Source organism: Protobothrops mucrosquamatus, unplaced genomic scaffold (assembly GCF_001527695.2).
Source record: "Protobothrops mucrosquamatus isolate PMUCROS unplaced genomic scaffold, P.Mucros_1.0 scaffold474, whole genome shotgun sequence".
NCBI classification, from domain to species: Eukaryota; Metazoa; Chordata; class Lepidosauria; order Squamata; family Viperidae; genus Protobothrops; species Protobothrops mucrosquamatus.
In genome coordinates, this window is record NW_015386795.1 from 63,580 (window position 1) to 83,879 (window position 20,300).

Consider the following 20,300-nt stretch of genomic DNA (forward strand, 5'->3'; position numbering starts at 1 on the left):
AAAATTTATATTTGAAAAAAAAAAAAAAAAAAAAGAATGGTACACTAATTTCTTTTACTGCATTCTACTTTCACTTTTATTTCACTGCTTCTCTTTTCTTTTTACCTCCACATCCAGTTTTTCTCAAATTCTATCTCTCACAATGCCCCAAACAATGGCCCATTCTACATTTAGAAACTCTCATCGTCCTTGCATTCTTCACTAATTCTGTCAGTCTTTCTTCATATATAATCAAAACTATCTTAGATTTATATTCATTGATTTAGCATGTATATATATGAATAGACATATGCTGAAACCACATTTTATCCCATTATTTCTAAGCAGTTACCTATCAGTCACCATCCTCATTCATTCTTTTTCCATATTCACTCATCTCAGTCATCAACTTCAGGTCACCAGTTAGAATATTTTTTGCCCATGGACTAGAATATTTTTTGCCCATTGACTACATTCATTCCATAATTTTCCTCAAAACTCATCTCTAGGTCTTCCGTTATCACCGTTCATTGGAGATTGCCAATTTATGGGCTCCTATTTTCAGACATATCCATAATAATATAGAAGGCACCAATTTATATTTTGCTGATATATTTAGCCCTTTTACTCATAATTAAGTTTATTGGGATATATTTATTGATCCAATGCCACAAGATCCAGATGCTTGTTCAGTTCTATTCCATCTTAAATCAGGCACATGACATATTTTTCTTTCATTAATTCATCTTATTTATTTCTAACTTTAAGGTTAGGCAATAGTCAGTTTTAATACATCCTGGTGAATATGCCACAAGCACAACCACACTCCAGTTCCACCCCAAAACTATTCATGCTATTCCTTATAAGCTAGGCTCTCAAAGCCAGAGACCACCTTTCAACCCAACATACTGCTGACTGCATCCCATAAGTAGGATCTACAGTACAGGCAGCATGCTGATATATATTCCGGGTGCAAAAATATTTAATATTTATGAATAAAGAATTATGTACAAATGGGGATTTAAATATAATGACGTAAATGGACATTCACTCTTCTCTAAATGCAATCTGTATTCTAAAAATGTTGAGCAAATAAATATAAGAAACAATGAAACAGAGGCAGCAGTTTTTTCAGGAAACAACATGATTTTATATGACTATATATCTGTTCAGTCACAAATAGCATATTCGTGTGTGTGTGTCTATAGTTGTGTGTGTGTCTATAGTGTGTGTGTTTGTATGTGTCTGTGTGTATGAGACAGAGTTGAAATACAGTAGCTAAAATGTTTTGGGCCTTCAGGCAAGATCATAATGATTTTATAACATTTTGCCAATTGTGCAAAATGTAGACATTTTACTTTTTTAAAACAAATAATGCTTTAATTGAATGTCAGTGAGCACTGTTTATTACCCCCTACAATACAGAGTAGGCAGTTCTGTGCAGCAAAAGGTTGCTTCAATGTCTTTCTGTATGCTGTTTAAAAAAATTGTTCCAACAAAACAAAGAAGAGTGCTAACGTAGACACATTGATACTCCTGTAACTGTTCTTGGCTGCAACAGATTTTGAATACTAACCATGCATTTGGTAAGCATAAGGTGTCTGGCCTGATGCTGCCGTGCTGAAGCTGGATCCATAGCTAAGAAACCCACTTTGACCAGGTGAATGGCTCAGGCTATCTTCTGTTTTGATGGCTTAGGAGACAAAGAAGAAGGAATATATATTACCAGGAAGCTGATACGAAGCATGCACAAATATTTGATGCACTAAGATCATTTTCAATAGTGTTTGTTCCTATTGTAGTGTTTCTCCCCCACCCCTAATTCATCCAGCAGAAGATGGAACAACCTCCAAAATAAAGGGCAATATGACAGCATTTTCTGGATAAGAAAGGGAAGGGAAACTGTAGGTAGAATTGTTCAAAGGAAGGGGGCAATTTGAATTCCAACTCTTATTCATATCTTAGATCAGGGGTGTCAAACTCGCAATGTCACGATGTGTTGCGATGTATCGTGACTTTTTTTCCATTGCCGGCAATGAGGTGGGTGGGTTTTCGTGATGACGCATCTGGCCCATGGGCCGGCAGTTTGACACCCCTTAGATAATAAGGAAGGTTCTATTAATGGCCTTTCAACAGAATTAGAAGTTTTTGTACAACATTTAGCTTGTACTTGACATTAATTGCAGGGCGAGGTCAGAGATGTATGCAGAACACCATATGGATCACATTTCACCTTTAAAATAGAAGAGATCCCACTGCAAGCTGCGCTTCTGCCCAATAACACTGATGGTTGTCTCTTGCAGCCATTTAAAAATTGGAGCAAATTTCTTCATGGGATAACAATGGCACACAACCTTGTTATCTGCAAAATCATCTCCTCATGAGAACATCTGTCTGTTGTACTAGAACTGGGCATTCTCTGCATCCTATCCTTTAAATGTTGCCACCTAGCAGGGCCTAGATAGCACACCTTCATGGTACATGACTCTGCCCTTTGAAACACCCTCCCCACCCTCCAGATCTGGCACCTTATCCTCCTGGCCTTTCAAAAATCTGTAAAGGCCTGGCTTTGCCACAAAGCTTGGGGTAGTATGAGTCTGGAGCCCAGGGAAGCTCTAAATATTATTCTGGATTTGGGCACCAGGAGGTTTTTCATTGGCTTTTATACTCTTTACTGTTTTTACTACTTGATTATTGTTTGTGAGTTGCCATAACATTGGCAGCTATAGAAATCTTTTAAATAAACAAACTTCCCATGCCAAAAACAAGCTAATTTGTTTGGGCAACCATGAGTGATTATAAGTTACTACTGCCGACTCCATAATTGTTGGTATCTGAACTGGACGTTTGAGAGTATATGGTAGGAGAAATTGTTTTTGTTTCCCTGACATTTATATTCTGATTGCAATCGGCAACTTGCATGCAGAACACTCAACACATTATAGGCTTGGCCACCATTAATCTTCAGTGACAGATGCTTTCTGGAAGCCTGTTTCAGACAAAGAAATAACTTGGCACCAAATTAATTTCCACATAGTTCTCCGTTTTGTCTAGGAACTTGGGATAGTTTTATTTTTTAGCAAAAAAAAAAAAAAAGTACTTCATTGTTCTTGGTTGTCTGCCAGGTGGGATTTTTCAGAATGTACAGAATTGCATGGTGGGTGTAATGACGAGGGAGGGGGGGAAAGAGGCGAGATTATTGTACAGAAGATGCAAATAGGTAATCTATAGGGTATGTAACAACAGTGCAGACCTGACAGGCAGATGGCCCTAACCACATATCTTTGTGGACCACTGCAAGTCCTTTGGGATGGTGGTGCTCTACAAATGCAATAAGTAAATAGATGAATAAATAAATGTTTAAAACATAATGGACCAAAGACACCAGTTAGTCACCAAAGGACTACTCTTCACCTGCTGTTAATAACAACTGTTTAATGTTTTTTTTGGCTTTTATCCAGCTAATATAACCTTACATATACTATATAAGTATGATTCCAGGAAAACAAAATTCTCAAGCCACCACAATTAAAATAAGAATCATAAGTCCTGTTTTTCCACTGTAGAGAAATTGAATAGAATAGAGCTGGAAGGGACTTTGGAGGTCTTCTAGTCCAGTCTCCTGCTCAAGCAGGAAGGCCTATACCACCTCAGACAAGTGACTGTCTAGCCTCTTCTTAAAAATCTCCAGTGATGGCGCGCCCACGATTTCTGGAGGCAAGCTGTTCCACTGGTTAATTATCCTCACTTTCAGGAAGTTTCTCCTTAATTCCAGATTGCTTCTTTCTTTGATCAGTTTCCAACCATTGTTTCTTGTCCTGCCCTCTGATGCTTTGGTGAATAACATGACCCCCTCTTTTTGGTGGCAGCCCCTCAAATACTGGAATACTGCTATCATGTCTCCTCTATTTCTTCTTTTCTTTAGACTAGCCAAGCCCAAGTCCTGCAGCCATTCTTCATATGTTTTAGTTTCTAGGCCTTTAATCATCTTAGTTGCTCTTCTCTGAATTTTTTCCAAACTCTCAACATCTTTTTTGTGATATGGTGACCAAAATTGGCTGCAGTATTCCAGGTATGGTCTTACTAGGTTTTTATAAAGCGGTACTAGTACTTCGCGTGATCTTGATTCTATGCCTCTGTTTATACAGCCCAGGATTGTATTAGCTTTTTTGGCTGCTGCTGCATCCTGCTGGCTCATCGTCAAGTGATCATCCACTAGGATGTTTATGAACTAATTTTAAATTCTCTTACTCATTTAGTCGACCAGGAACTCATTTAAATTTTTAAAGTTATGTATCTTTTAAAAGTCAGTGTCAATTTATTATGTTTCAAAAACCATAATCCAGGATATATGATGGATCATAAAGAGTTCCTATAGAATATATGTCTATGTAAGCTCTATGAGAAGAAAGTACAGAATTTCAGGTGTAAGGAATTAAACCTGCTTGCACAAAAAAGCCTCAGCAGATTACAAAAATGTTCGATGTCTGAATCTCTCTCATGGCCAAGTATTACATTTTATTTCATGCTTGATTATAAAAAGAATACAATGTGTCATGGGTCATAATATACATTTAATAATTAACTTTATCTTCGCATGTTCAATTATAATAATAGTTCCTTATTTATATTCTTTTAAATTACGTATATATGAATACTGACCTAGAATGTTGAAGAACTGATTAAGGGCAACTACTGTGAAAAATTACAAAATCTTTAAAGGATGTCTTAAAAAACCTAAATGTGTATATAATATTATTAATTAAGAAGCAATGCAGTGGGTTAGTATGTGTAGCAATCCATTTTGAATTTCTGGAATCTGATATTGCTACCTATAATTTACCACAAAACCAGTCATGCCAAAATAAACTGAAACTGAACTGTGTTGGCAGTTTAAATTTAGATTCAGTATCAGGAAACTTTTACGGTCTAGGTCTTGGAACAGTCTATAATATGAACATGCTGACTTATGCTGTGTGATTCATTCAGTCAGTGTAAGTCTACAATCACTTTAGGTTGGTGAGGAAGAATAACATATGCAGAATTACTTGCATATACATAGAAAATTGAGTGGATCAATGTAGTTATTTGCACAGACCAACTTTTGGGCCAGTTATTTTGCTTTAACACACATATCATGCTCTTTACACTCTGGAGAATGTTAATTTACAATTATCTGGATAGAAGTAATTGAACTGCATCAAGTCTGTAAGTCTAACTGCATCATTATCTCTTGAATTGTAAAACCAAAAGATTACTGCAGTGAGTTATTAAGAAGACTATTTCAGAAGAGTATTTGAATGGTTTGGTTCAGGATTTTTCATACAATGGAACTTGTTCTCAGAACAATTAATTGAGTAATATAAAACTGGTAATAAAACAAAACTTGTGATACAAGATTCAGCAGCTAAGCTGACCACCAACTCATGATACCAGGGTCATATTTTGCCTGTCTTAAAATATTCTGGAAAGGACCTAGTCCAACCCCATGCTCAAGTGGAAACCCTACCTGATTTCAGACAAATGGTTGTCCAGTCTTTTCTTAAAAAACTCCATTGACGAAGCACCCACAACTTCTGAAGGCAAACCTAGGCAGAGATTCAAATCAAGTACCTACTTTCTGCAATTTTGCCCCGAGGGAAATAGGCAAATGTAAAATATAATAGAGCTTTGGGTGGGCACCAGAGCTGTTCCAAATTTTCTACTGAAGTGATATAAGTATTGGCAACAATATTGTATATATAATATTTTAAGACAGACAAAATATGACCCTAGTGTCATGAGTTGGTGAGCAGCTTAGCTGCTGAATCTTTCATCAACTAAAGCAGGATTTTTCACACTGGGTTGTGTGGAATTTTAGGTTTCCATGAGAATTTGAGGAAGATCCATAAGAAATAGAGGTAAAAATCAAATAACTCCAATATATAAATTAAAATGTATAAATTACAACAATCACAAGTTTTGTTTTATTACCAGTTTTATATCACTCAATTAATTGTTTTGAGAACAAGTTCCTTTGTATGAAAAATCCTGAACTAAACCATACTTTTCTGAGATAGTCTTCTCAATAACTCACTGCAGTAATCTTTTGGTTTTCCAATTCAAGAGATATTGATGAGTTAGACTTACAGACTTGATGCAATTCAACCATATCAATCCAGATAATCGTAAATTAAATTGTAATGAAAACAATTAAGAAAGCTGAGTTTTTCTTATTAATCAGTACACTACTTACAATAGGAAGGTATTCCATATGGTTGTCCAGTTGGTGGATACGCAGTATAAGCAGCAGTTTGCTGGATGCCTGCACTGTACTGAGTCTGCCCATAAGTAGCCATTGTTGCAAAGGATGGAACTGTTACTATATGGGGATAATGTCTAATTAAGAAAGAAAGAAAATTACATCAGTTGATCACTTTTGGCAATGACTATGGGATGATATCAATAGTTAATGCATGTATTGGAAAGGAAAACTAATTTTTCCTCCCTCAAATAATTTATCTTTATATTTTCTTAAAAATAGTAATGGAGAGTTAAGAGAGGTTTTTTTTAAAAAAAATTCTTTAATTTAATTTTGTTTGGGAAAGGGTGTTATTTTAAATTCATGGCCACCTTTCCTCTGGGTAAACATTTTATGTTTGGTATTACACCAGTAATTCTAATACAATCTTTTGAAACTTCAGATCTATATTTCGCACTGAAGCCTGCACTCTCAGAGGCAGCTCTACTACAATCCACTGAAGTAATTCAGCTTTCCAACTCTAGAAAATATTGTGATTGGAATATCAATCAAAACTGTGCAAAAGACACTTTGTGCCATAATGGCCATAATAGCGATGGTTATAGGATCACCATCAAGTATTAGCAATAACTTGGTTTTGCCTGACAATGCTTTGGTCTAATAGTCATTACCACAGGTGAGTAGAATTCTATCAAAAACAAAGACACATAAAGCAGAGGATAGGAGGGGAAAAAAGGATGCTGGTAGTAATGCCCTTCATACTCCAATGATTTCATGCAGCAATTCCTGATAGATTTTAAACAGAAGATGGGATTACAGAATTGCCTTCTAAAAACATCCAATTAGAATGGAACTCCTACAAAGCAATTGTGTCATGATCTATCCAAAAAAGATAGCTGGTTCAATTATATCAAAGCTACTGAAGGTCAAAAAAAATTAGCAAAATAACATTCCTTTACTTCTCTCATAGAGTAGTCAATTCTGCCATAACCAGCTCTGATCCCTGACCAAAATGGATTCAGAAAAATCAGTTTCTTCCAAAGAGCATAGATTTGGTCAGTAATTAAATGCTCAAAATTTAACACCAACTCTAGGCTTATAAACGGAGATGTCCAAATCAGTAGTGATATTACTACTGCCTCCTTTAAGAAAGTTTGGACCAACCCCTCTCATAAAAATGACTAGGGGCTACAACATTTGCTTGACTAACCTATGAAACCTTGAAACAAAATTTGGGTACATTTAATTCAATAATAGGATAAGATTGCTAAGTAATGTGAATTAGTTTAAACACATGACAGATGACATCATATTTTGTACTTTTGTACTCTTCTACAACTTGGTGCCTATTTCTCATGCCAGACTGCAATTTCCCCTAACTTCCCGCATACATAATCAAACTATAATGAGACTAAAAATTCTGGGGATTCTTATTCCAACCTATTGAATAGTCAGAAGATAAAGGAAGACTGCTTGTCAATGAAGGCAAACTGCTTCTTGTGAGTTAATACTTGCTGTGATATGTAGACATTATCAAAATAATAATTTGCTTTTAGAATCTCTCTCTGTCTCTCTCTCTATGTATGAATGTATATATGTATCTATTTATGCTTACACTGATTAGCACCAACTTATCATTTCTATTCAGAATTAATCTCAGAGAAATCAGAAGAAATGTGTAAAGAAAATGTACTTCATATCACAATGGAATATTTCTATAATTGGCTGACAATCCCTAAAAACAAATGATTTATTCTGACAGAAATCATTCAATGTAGCTCTCTTACTTGGTAGTGTAGAGATGAAAAGAATGTTGAGGTGCAGATTTCCTGTTGCCTATAAAACAAAATTAGTACAGTTAATGCCATCAACTATATTAATGCCAATGAAATAATATTCTGTTAATTGCTTGCCAAGATATGTGAATAACTGCAGTACACGAATAATAATCACATTCATAATTGTTCTAAAGGTTATGGAATATGTTAATACAATATATCTGGACCCAGCTAAAGAAAGTATAAGTACTTAAATGAGAGACAATGGATAAGTGGGGACATTTTAATGGCAGTAGAATATTTAAGTCATTTAGATAAGTTATTTAGTAAAATGAGGAAACAAAGTTATCAGCATTCTCAAAGAAATATCAAACCATTAGAATTTACTTATCCCTTGAGGGTTTGAAAATATCCATCTATGGCCTCGAAGAATCTAGCAGGACAAAATTCAGAGCCATTAGCAAATACACTGAACAATTCTTAGAAAATTGTTCAATATCTTTTTTGGCATTTCTACCTTAACCATTCAGAAAACCAAACAATTCTGTTAGATTGTTGTAAGATAAAATAGTCATTAGTTTATAGTTTTATTTCAAAAGTTAGTTTGAATTGAATTTTTCAGTTGTAATTTGAAGATATCATAGACAAAGCACTCATGTGTTGTACCAACATATGATTAAGGCAATATCAAGTGATCCTCTGCCCTACACACCATGTACTTTGTATTGATACTAAAGAAGATTCATCATGCATAAACCTACATTCATTTTCTGGGCACCATAGAAGATATCACTCAAGTAGTACTACATACGAAGGCTCTTTTCTTACATTGTCAACAGCCAAGATAATTGCCAAAAGCTAGTTAGTATGATATAATTTCCAGCTCAGGCACAGATAGGATAGGATATGTCAACCATCCCATTTGGTACTTTCAACTAAAGAAGCTCCTGGCTCTTTAGCTTGACCAAGAGTGTAGCTTTATTGGAAAATCCATCTAGGCACGGCAGAAGCAAAGTAAGTTCTGGGATTTTCCCACGAAAACCCACATAGGTAACTCCCCTTTTCCTCTCTGGGCCACCCACAGTTCATAGTTCACCAATTGAGTTCAACTCTTTTGCTTTGGGAAAATCTGTCTGTTCCGGTCAAACATTCTTCCTTGGCCTTGGTAGATAATGTCTCTCCGACAACAGAAGGTTCACTTGTATTCCATAGCCTCCACTGCCCTTAGGAATTTACCACCCTCCTCCCATCACTATTTGGCAAAGCTGCAAGTGAAAGCAGTTGCAGGGAACTATGGAGTCAAGTCAGGTTTGACAGGATAGCATCATTGCCATCATTCTGTAATCCACATATATGGCTTATGGTTATGTCATTCAGATGTTAAAGCAAGATGGGGCTCTCAGAAAGCTGTAAGTTGTTGGGAACAGCTTCAATACTTATTCACAATAGTTAAGCATACTGAGACCAAATAGAGCTCCTAGTTTTCAACCACTCTCAGAATAACACGAAACATTAAAAAACAGTAAAAAAACTAAAAAAAATAAGGTGTCTTCCCCTCTCCTCTCTTGTGTTTCCCAAACAAAACAAAGTCTCCAGTTGTATGAGTGAAGACATGTTTGAAAATACATTGCTAAAACAGTGAGATAACCATTTAAGCTTTTAAATGGTTGGAAGTGAGGCTTTAATATTCTCAGCCATTTCACTCCTCTATCAAAAATTTTCTTTGCAAATAATTTAGGTCACTGTAAATCTGCATCTAAGAAAATACAAACAAATCTGCTTTAGATTAAGGATGATGATGATGATGATGATTCCTGCTATTTTTTTGCAAGGCCAACTCAAACTAAATCTCAAGACTATTTTCATTGGCAAAGCACAATGTATAATTTCCATTAACCATTCTGATTGCAGATACTTCATTCTTGAAATCCCTTGTTGATCAGTTATGTGTGTTGCAATGTAAAAATAATTCTCTCTCAGATTATTACATCACTCTGAGTTCACTTCACTTTTCTCATGTCTTGCTGCCTTTTGAAGGCAGAGGATAGGGCAGTTGAAATAAACTGGTGACTGCTTTGTCAAAGCAAACAAAAGCAAAACATAAAGAGAGCTGGATTCTTAAGCAACTTGTAACTCTATTATAGTTTGATCTCAATTGCATTTTTAAATTGGACTGTTTACTTTCTTCAAAATGCTAATTAGTGAACTAATTAACTGATAATGGATATCCCATTTACAGTAGCCTTCCATTTACAAGCTCCCTTTGTTTTGCAAATATTAAATGAATAAGAATGTGCTTACTATGGTAAATTGGTATTTTGATATATATCAATACAACTAACTAATGCTAATACTAAGAATCTCATTAGCATGGACAGTTTTCTACTTTCTCCACATATTTCCTTTTAATTATTCCACCATTTAATATTTTGTTTCTGGATTTCTGCTTTAATCTTTCCTTCAACCCAGGAACCACAATTTCAACCAACTATTTTTTAGGGTTCCTTTTTGCTCTAAATTATCTTCCTCTCTCTGCCAAGGAATACCTGATTTATAAGTATTGGGATGAAAGTTTGTATTCTCTCACAAGCTAAATTTGAACATATTGATGTTTTGTTTTTTTAAAAGGAAACAAAATAAAAATAACTGAAAAGTTCTTTGGAATTTCAGATTTCCAAATATTATTTTAAACCTACTAATTTTTTTTTAAAAGCCATTTGTAATAGATGCTAATTATGAAAGTTTAGCTTACAGTTTTTCCATTTCAATAATATTATTTCACTGATGGTACAATTTTTTCTCTCTGAGCCAGCTTTCTTTCTGATGCCATTACAAGGTAACTCTAACTTCTATTGCTTTTATAAGTCCAAGGGACTGAAATAGATCAAAAAATAAATCTGGAAGATAGATGATTAGTTCATCTGGAAATATTTATTTCTCATTTGATCCAGTGAGATTTACTCATCCATTTCAGCAACTGATGCCATGTTGCCAGTATTAAAAGTACATCTACTGTATCTATCTATGATCCAGGATCTCCAAGTAATGGCTGACTGATGCACAAAGATGGAAATTGAATAAGGGTATAATTGTAGTCTCATCAGATAAGCTAGCTTTGGACTTTCTTTTGGGGGAAAGGACAAAACACATTACTGTAGAAGTCATGACAGCAATTTACAAGACAATGCCTGTTCAAAATTATTCATATTTTCAAACCTATAAGCAAGATTGTGATCCAGTTTCTGTCTAATATATTATGGTTGCAGGATTAGATATAGTTGCACGCCAAAAATTAATCATTCTACTTAACAAGCATCTCCCTTTCAATAGGCAGATAGCTGGACTTTTAATTTCAGCAAACAATAGCTAGAACTGTATTAGCAAAAACTAGTCCAGCAACATCATTTGCCAATAATTTAAAAAACAGATTTAACATTCCATCTTCTTTTCTTACCCCCATTATTTTTTCATACTGTCCAAGTGAAGACAGAAAATGGGAATTGGGGTAAGTAAGGCAGATAAATTTCCATTGCCTAACCTCAAATGCCAAAAGAATGTGTCTTAATACCTGCCAAGCATGAAACTTCAGACCGCAGTTTGGAAGGAAGATTGTGTGTGCGTGTGTGAAAGAAAGAATGAAAAGTAATTATAACACTGTCGGCTCTGGATTCCTGATCTTTCAAAAAGCCACATTATAAGAGCAGCATCAGTACATCCTGCAATAGACAGGAATCACTCAAAAGACCATTGCACCATTCTTTCCTCTGTCCATATCGCCTCTAAATTATGCACGACCAAAAATAGTAATATTGTATAAGATTTCATTTTCTAATGGGTTTCTATGAATGTAATGGAACAACTGAAATCCAAACACATTCAACATTTTAGAATATTCACATGCATGGGATATACTGAAGCAAATGAACTGGCAAGATGAAGTGTATTTATGGATTTACTTGCAAATGTGTAACAGTCGATTTTGATTATGTATACTCATACTCTAAATGCAGAAATATGCAGCAAGAGAACTGAAACTGGAGAAACTTGGAATAATATGTAAGGCATCCTCTGAATCTTCCTCAAATAAAAATTAGGGACAATATTTAAAGCAGGGAAGACTGGAAATTAAAGTACCATTCTTTTTAGAGACAGCTGGAGCATACAAAGTCCAAGGCCAAAATCAGAGTAACCAACAAGAATAAATGCATTCTTAAAATCTGCTACTTTTCTAACATCAGATAATAACAGAAATAACTTTGAGCTAATGTTGACATAAGAAATGCAGAGCAATACTATGAGAGGCTTTCAATTACTCATAGCAGGCATATTAAATCTTATTATTTTTACATTTAAATAAAAATATTTTCTCAGACATTTTCTGCTTTGTCTTTTAACTGCCCTAAAATCAACAAGCAAACAAAAGCCAGACTTGAAGTCCTCTTTGATCTCAACCTAGTATTCTCAATTCTGACCAGCTATATCTCTGCTTTATCTAGAGCTTCTTACCCAATGGTCTATAAATTAGAAAAGCTGAAGTGCTTTTGGGGTGAGAAGGAGCTGGACTTGAATAATAAAGATCTTCCACGCAATCAAAAAGTAGAGCATCTTCCATACACCTTATTCATTCAGAAAAGAACCACAATTAGGAACAATCCACAGAAATGGTTTTCTTCCCATTTCAAAGAAAAAGACTGATACAAACCTAGGCCATATGCTTGTTCATTCTGTCTTTTACAACCCTACCCATGCAGTCACAGCTAGGTATCTGAAGTTGAAGCAGAACGGTCAACTTACCTTCTATGTCATCTGGAACCGTGGCATAAGTGTTAGAAAGGTTAAGCTTCAGAATGTCAGGATATTCTTTATTTACAGTCAAGCTGGGTGGTGTCACTAGATCTAGCATTTCCTTATACCTGGAGGAAAGCAAAGGGGGGGGGGAACCCAGATAATTTATTCATTAATTATGCACGCTTGCTAATGACTCCACTTTTTTCCCTAGGAATACACATATTAAAGCTGATTACTTAAACCCAGCCTTCATATAAATTTTACATAAACAACATTCACGAAAAAAGTTTTCGTCCAAGGGAAAATGCTGAATTAAAAATCAAGCATTGACTTTCCTCGGAGATTACAGCTATATTTGATTAAATATTTTCCTGTACATCCTGGATTTTGCCATTAGATGATTACATTTATGTATTGCTTAAATGCCACAAGGAGCAAGGCACAGATTCTAGTATTACCATCATTTTCCAATGCATATGATTTTATCTAGAGAAGACTGCAAGTCACCACACAGTTTTAAACAAGGAAGTTCTTAACAGAACTGCTGTTATGGAGGATTTAAAGAGAGGACACCATTAAATGGGAAAGATCCAGATTAACATGCCCAGTCAATTTATTATTGTGATGGATATGATTTAAGAAGGCTTCATTTTTTGTAGAATTGGGTTTAAACAAATAAACCAGTGTTTCTCAACCTTGGCAATTTTAAGATGGGTGGACTTTCGTACTTTCTGGGGAATTCTGGAAGTTGAAGTCCACTCATCTTAAAGTTCCCAAGGTTGAGAAATACTGTACTAGACTTTCCCTTAAAAAAAATCTTTCTATGATCAAGACATTTAATGTCAAGTCAATTAGACACAATTTCTAATGTTAACAGATTGGCTTTCATCATGTTTTTCTTCAAAAAATAGCAAATGGGATCCACACAACATGCGGCTTTTTCAGGGACGGATCTGGACAAATTCCCATGCTAACACTAAGTATTGATGCTTTGCAAATTTGGAGACGCTGCTGAAATATTTAGTAAAGTCAACAGCATTCCTGGCTGATCTGAAAAAAGCCCAAGTACAGTAGGTACAAAAGTCATTGAACTTCCTTGAAGGAGAGACCAATAACTGAAACGTTGCAAAATCTCCCAGGAGATAACACTGGAAATCATTTTTATAATTTTATCAAGAAATAAGTCATGACCATGTAATCACCAAGCTTTTTACTCTTTATGAATCTACATTTGATATATTCATTTTAATTACTGAATTAGTCTATTCATCTATTGTTGCCTAACTACTATCCAAGCTACTCTAAATGCAGTCAGTATTAGAGAAAGAGAAGGGTTCTTTAAATTCAATCCATCAACTTCCCCACCCCAATCTCGACAAAGTATGCCTCCTTATCATAACAATTCATACTTTTATTACAAGGGGAGACAAGCAGGTTTTAAAGATTTTTTTCTTTCATTGAATTGTGTCTGATTCTCGAAAACTGCCTGGACAATTCCCTGCAGTTTTCTTAGCAAGGGTTTTTCAGAAGTGGTTTGCCATTGCCTCCTTCCTAGGACTGAGAGAAATTGGCTGGCCCAAGTCATTCAGATGGCTTTGTGCTTAGAACTCACATCTCCAATTTTCTAGTCTGATGCTTTAACCACTAGACCAAACTGGCTCTCAGATCTTAAAAATACATATTAATATTTACTGCTTGAGTTTTTCAGATATCTCAGGTTTTGTTGATTATTTTAAAAACTCTGATAGTTCTGAAGGATGCATAGTTCCTCAGAAATTTGATTAACACCTCTGCAATTAAGTAAGAGACAAAGGGATACTGAGAACAACATGTTTCCTACAAAATCATTTGAAAAAAAAATCAGCTCAGGTTTGAGCACTGAAGATGCTTATACAGTTGTAGAAAATCAGTATACATTCCTCCCTTTCACTATCCACATAACTGAGCATCAAGGAAATCACTCATGCAAAGCTCAAATTATACAGAAAAATATCTCTACAGACAACAGCATATTGCTAAAGTAATCATGGTATTAGCTGCATCGCACTCAGGTCTACTTCTGCAGAATAAAGGACCAATATGGCATAGCAAACAGAGAACAAGACTTTGGTCATATCATGTGATGGGGACAAATGTTGTAGTTTCTCCTCTCCTCTTGCATTGTTACACTTCACACTGAAATTGCAATGGCCATTTTTTAGTATGAGAGACAAATTAATAATTTCTTAACCTATCCAGATTTCTTCTCTTTATATTACTGAGATAAATTTATAATGAAAATGAAGGATACACAAACACACACTAGCCTGAGAACCTTGTTCTCTCCAGACTCTAAATCTCAAAAAATATACTGCATCTTCTAGTACAGTGGTTCTCAACCTTTTTAATGCCGCGACCCCCAACCGGTCGTAAGTCAAGGACTAAACCGGTCATAAGTCGAGGACTAAACCGGTCATAAGTCGAGGACTACCCAACCAGTCGTAAGTCGAGGACTTTCCCTGCCCGGGAGCGCCGCGCATGCGTGGTTCCGCCCCCTGCGCCGGCCGAGGCGTAGCTGGCAAGCGGCAGAGACGGAGCAGGCCGACCATCAGCTGGCCCAGCCCAAGGGAGGTAAGGCACCCGCCGGAAAAGGGGAAAAAATGGCAGACAGCCTTGCTTGGCGACCCCCGTGAAATGGTTGATCGACCCCAAATGGGGTCGCGACCCATAGGTTGAGAACCGCTGTTCTAGTAACTACCTACTCAACCACAATGAAAAGCATCACTCTGCATGTTTGAAGAGATATTTCATTTTTTTTTTTAAAAAGGTCCAAAATTCAATATAGGCTACATAAGTAACTTCATATGAAGAACTATCTATTTCTTAACTAGACTTCTGCAGCAATTCTGCCCATAGAAAAACTAATGCATTTTTTGTGGATTTCTTTATTTTGCATTGTAGGCTTCAGGAATCTTCACTGCAGTCATACAGATACATTCAATTCAAGCAGTACAGGAAAATATGTATCCTCCCCGCCCCCCATAACCCATCCCATCTAATGTTCTGTTTTACAGCTGTACAGAGCAGATTGCACCATTTGTTAGACCTGTCGTCACTCTAGATCCCCTGGGGCTGCAACATTAAGGCAAAAGCATGACTGTGCTTTTAGAAGAGTACTCCCCAGCAGTGCAAAGGAGCAGAACTTAGGAGCTGACAGCTGGGAAGTGGGAAGGGGAGGAGAGCAACTTCAAAAGGTTTCTACTGCTGCTAATGGATTAAAAGCATATGGAAGGTTCCAAGTAGGCCCTGAACCAGCTCACCTTTTGATTTACCCTTGTGGGCCTTTGTTCAGCTACCTAAGCTGCAGATGACTACCTAGGCTGTGAGATAAAGATACAGCATTCTGCAGTAGAAAGGTAACAGATGGCATGGCAATGACCATAGGGAATGACGAAGGGGACAGCAAGTTACTGAGGTTAAAGCCACTGATTTAAGGGATGCACTATATGAGAATAGCTCACCTAACTTAAAGAAGGAAGCCTCTGCTTGCTAATATATGTAATAAGAGAAGTATACCGGTAATTTGTTGTTTATCCCCTAGCATATGGCTTGATCTGTAATGGACACAGTGTGCCCTTTTTCCAAGAAAGCAGGTTTAATATTTCTGCATCAACAGACGCTGTCAGGAAATCAGCCTTGGAGAGACTCTGCCAGCATAGTTAATATTGGACTAGAAGGATCAATGGTCTGGCTTGGTAAATGGCAACTTCCTAGGCTGTGATAATGTTAATTATGTCGGCATTTGTGAAAGCCCACCATTAAGACATTTTCATTTAGTGCAAAACAGAGGCAACTTCTATGTCTATTCTTGCATCTCATGCTTATGAATGGTCAAGTGTCTGTTTACAAGAAAAGTCAGAAAGATTTTGGATTGCAAGATGGAAAGTGGCTCTTAATCCCATCCCTCCTCACTCTGATAGCTCTTGCCCTTCAGAAAAGCTCCTGCTTATGTTCAGCAATATACTGTAGATTTTTAACATAATGGCCATACTTCCAAGTTTTCAAAGAAGAATTTAACATAATCAACAACTTACCCTACATAAAAATACTCTCCAATGCATTCATCACACGCAGCCTATAATTGTACAAAACTCCAAATGGATTACAGTTCTATCTGCATCCATTGAATCCACAGGCATATAATGTAATTAAAGTCACAAGTAGCAATGTAATTCAAGAAAGGAGTATTAAAATGCCCCCAGAGTCTACCTCCAATTATGTTTTTTGATTGGTACTTAATCAGGCATGCTGTCATGTGTGTTGAGAGCACAATTGTCTATAAGTGCTCTGAAATCAGATTCTAATTTAAAACTGAAGATCTGGTATTACAATTTTCCCCAACCTTGCTGGGAATTATGGGGGCAGATGTCCAACATATATGTGAGATACCAGAATAGAGAAAGCTGCATTAGCAGAACCTACACAATAACGGTAAACACTTTGATAGAGTAAAGGGAGTCAAAATATGAGCCTTCATGATTTAAGTTACCGTGAAAATTAACAATGAACAGTTATATAAAATGTAAAGTGGTAGATATGAGTATATCCCATTGCGAACAATTATGTTCATAGTTAATTGAATTCAGATGCATTCTGCTATCTAGTTTCATTTAGATTCATTAAGCTACATAATTTATATGCAAGTACAAAATTATTAGCCTTTGGCTCTAGAATACTGCCTAGAAATACTCTGTTCCCAGGTCACAAAGAGTCAACAATGGAACTAGAAATTAAACTCAAACGTTTCCGAAACATTATTTATTTAAATACTACAAAACTTTGTGAGATTAGTAAATATATTGTGGTGCCATTATTAAAGGTCAGCCTATGATATTTACCAAGAAAATTAATACATTTGAAGTGACTAATATATATTTAAATTATTTTATATATTGCAATTCAGATACAGCTGACTGGTGATAGAACTGCTCTTTTGGTTATTTCAGTGCCAGAGCTATAATAATTACAAACATCAGAACTGGAACAGCTTCCAAATCATAAAAAAGTAAAAAATATATATGAGAGAGAGAGAAAAAAATAATGAAATATTTCCATCATTTTTTCACTTACTGAATTTCAGTGTCTTCTTTGATTCATAGCAAAGGATCATATCAAGAAAATCAGCTATTTGTTTGACTTCAGGTTGACTGCAACAAAACTGTTAAAATATAACTTGTGTTTTCTATCTGGGCTATAGCAACCAGAGGATACAACTTGTTAAAAAGGTACAGAAACAGAACAGAAAGAATTTATACTGTTATATTACAAATTGATCTCCACTCAAAGTTACAAATTCTGGGTTAAGAGGAAGTCAGAGTGATGTAAATAGCATCATGATATCATTACAGAAGTCCTGCCTCTTTTCTACGTATATTGTAACATTATACACATTTCTCAAAGGGAGGATTTGTACATGTGCTGATGAAAACAGTGAGAACTGGTAAATTGTGCAAGAATGAACTTTACAACACTGTAAGCAGCATCCCAATTAAATATTCTGGATTTTTTGTGCTAACAATGTTATCTCCAAAGTTGATGGAAGATACAAGTGAATCAGCTGTCTTTGACCTAATAGTAATCAATAGGGAAGATTTAGTGACTAAAGTAAAAAGTAATGTAGCAAAAATATTGAGTGAAGTGACCTTGTAGTGTTAGAGTTCTTAAGGAAAGTAAAACAGAACATAGTTAAAAAAAGACAAATTCAGAGTAATGATAAATAAGATCCATGGGCAGAAGTTAATATAAAAAGTAGATCAAAATAGGCTGCCTTAAGGAAGAGATGTTAAAAGCACTATTGCAAACTGTGAGTATGAAAAATGAAGAACTATGTAAAAACTGAAAAAAGATCTGAAAACCAAAAAAGACAGATGAAAGAAATGAGAAAAGGTCACAAAACAAAAGTAAAACTCGGTAACTTAGGAACATTGAGATGGTACTGAGTATTCAAACTCAGAATAAGCTGAAGTTAACCAAATCTGCTAAGAGTAACAAAAAGGATATCCTTAGATATGTCCAAAGTTGAAAGGACAATGAAAGCAGCAAAATATTAATAGATAACAAAAAAAGACAGAATTTCTCAACTGCTATTTTTGTTCGTCTTTTCTAACAAAATCTTATGTGGTCATATGAACTGCACTTTAAGGTACTGAAGAAATGGTCTGGCTATATTATCCTGTGCTTGATTACTGAAGGATAGCAAATACTGTCCATATCTTAAAAAAGAGGTACCAAATTATAAACCATTTTAACATCAATATTGAGACAACATATAGAGTAATAAATATCCGGGAAAATTTGAAGGCAAATCACAAAGATCTGTAAGCTGCTTGAAGATAGTACACTAATTACCAGGTTAGCAATGATTTGTCAAGAAGAAACCTTGCCAGACTAAGATATCTTTACTTTGGCAAAACATTTATCAAAGGAATGCTGATTAGCAAGTTAATTAAGTGTAGGCTTGATGGCATGACAATTAAACAGATATCTTATAACTGGCTACCCAAAGAGGGCCATCTATGATTCCTCATCAAATTGCAAAGAAACATAAATGATGTCATTAGGATCAGTCCTAATGACTTGGATGAAAAGTGGAGAGAATGCTTATCAGATTAACAAATAGCATAATATTGCCATTTTATAGGTAACACTCTACATTATAAGAACAAAATAAAAACTTGGTACTGTAGTCAGAAGAATGGGCTGAAAATAACAAAGGGAAATTTAACAGATAAAAGTCCCAGATTCTTTATTTAAGAAACAAAAAATCAAATACTGAGATATATGATGAGGAATGCTTGGCTTGGTAAGAGCTTTTGCAAAAAGTTCTTGGAATAGTAGTTGATTACAAACTGTATATGAGCCAGCAGGGAGATGTAGCTGCAAAAAAACAACATATGAATTTTTAGGCTGTATCAAAAGAAGTATAATTTCCAAAACATGGGAAATAAATTTTTACTCCCTAATTATTTTTCTATTATTACAAATTACTACAGCTGCCAGTTTGAGAAAACTGCGGCTTGGTTCACAGATTACAATAAACCATAATGTGGTTTGTTTAGTTCTGGTTAGCATGTTATATGAATTAACCAACTGTGCTTGGTAAATCATGGTTTGTAGAGAAAAAGGGGCCAGATTAGTAGCTTCTGATTCAGTTTTAGATATCGAATATCCTATATACTATATTTCCTTGCCAGAATAGTTCAAGAGTTATACTCCAAAATTCCAGGTTTTAAGATTTCAGCCCCAAATTAGTGGGCTGCATGTTATAGTCAACTTTCTCTCAACCTGTTGCACATCAGAAGACCCAGAATGACCAAGAGGTTAAGGAAGCTGGTGATCAATCAATCAGTAATTCCCACTGATTTCAATAGGACCTACTTCATATATGAATGGTTGGGCAATAGGTTTTCTCTAACCAGATGATACACTAGTAATTTTGATTGGTTCAGTATTTTTTTTTTTAAAAAAAAAAGTCT

General features: G+C 35.5%; 1 protein-coding gene across 1 annotated transcript in view; it reads right to left on the reverse strand.

Annotated features, from left to right (window-relative positions):
* The window catches only part of EYA2 (EYA transcriptional coactivator and phosphatase 2), a 116,400-nt gene that overhangs the window by 54,430 nt on the left and 41,670 nt on the right, over positions 1 to 20,300 (reverse strand). Inside the window, exons 2-5 of the mRNA XM_015816650.1 lie at positions 12,793 to 12,911; positions 8,008 to 8,056; positions 6,215 to 6,357; positions 1,556 to 1,672 (exon numbers count right to left, since the gene is read on the reverse strand). Of these exons, the coding sequence (XP_015672136.1) occupies positions 1,556 to 1,672; positions 6,215 to 6,357; positions 8,008 to 8,056; positions 12,793 to 12,901 (418 nt within the window). The 5' untranslated portion in view covers positions 12,902 to 12,911. The remainder of the gene's footprint in view (positions 1 to 1,555; positions 1,673 to 6,214; positions 6,358 to 8,007; positions 8,057 to 12,792; positions 12,912 to 20,300) is intronic.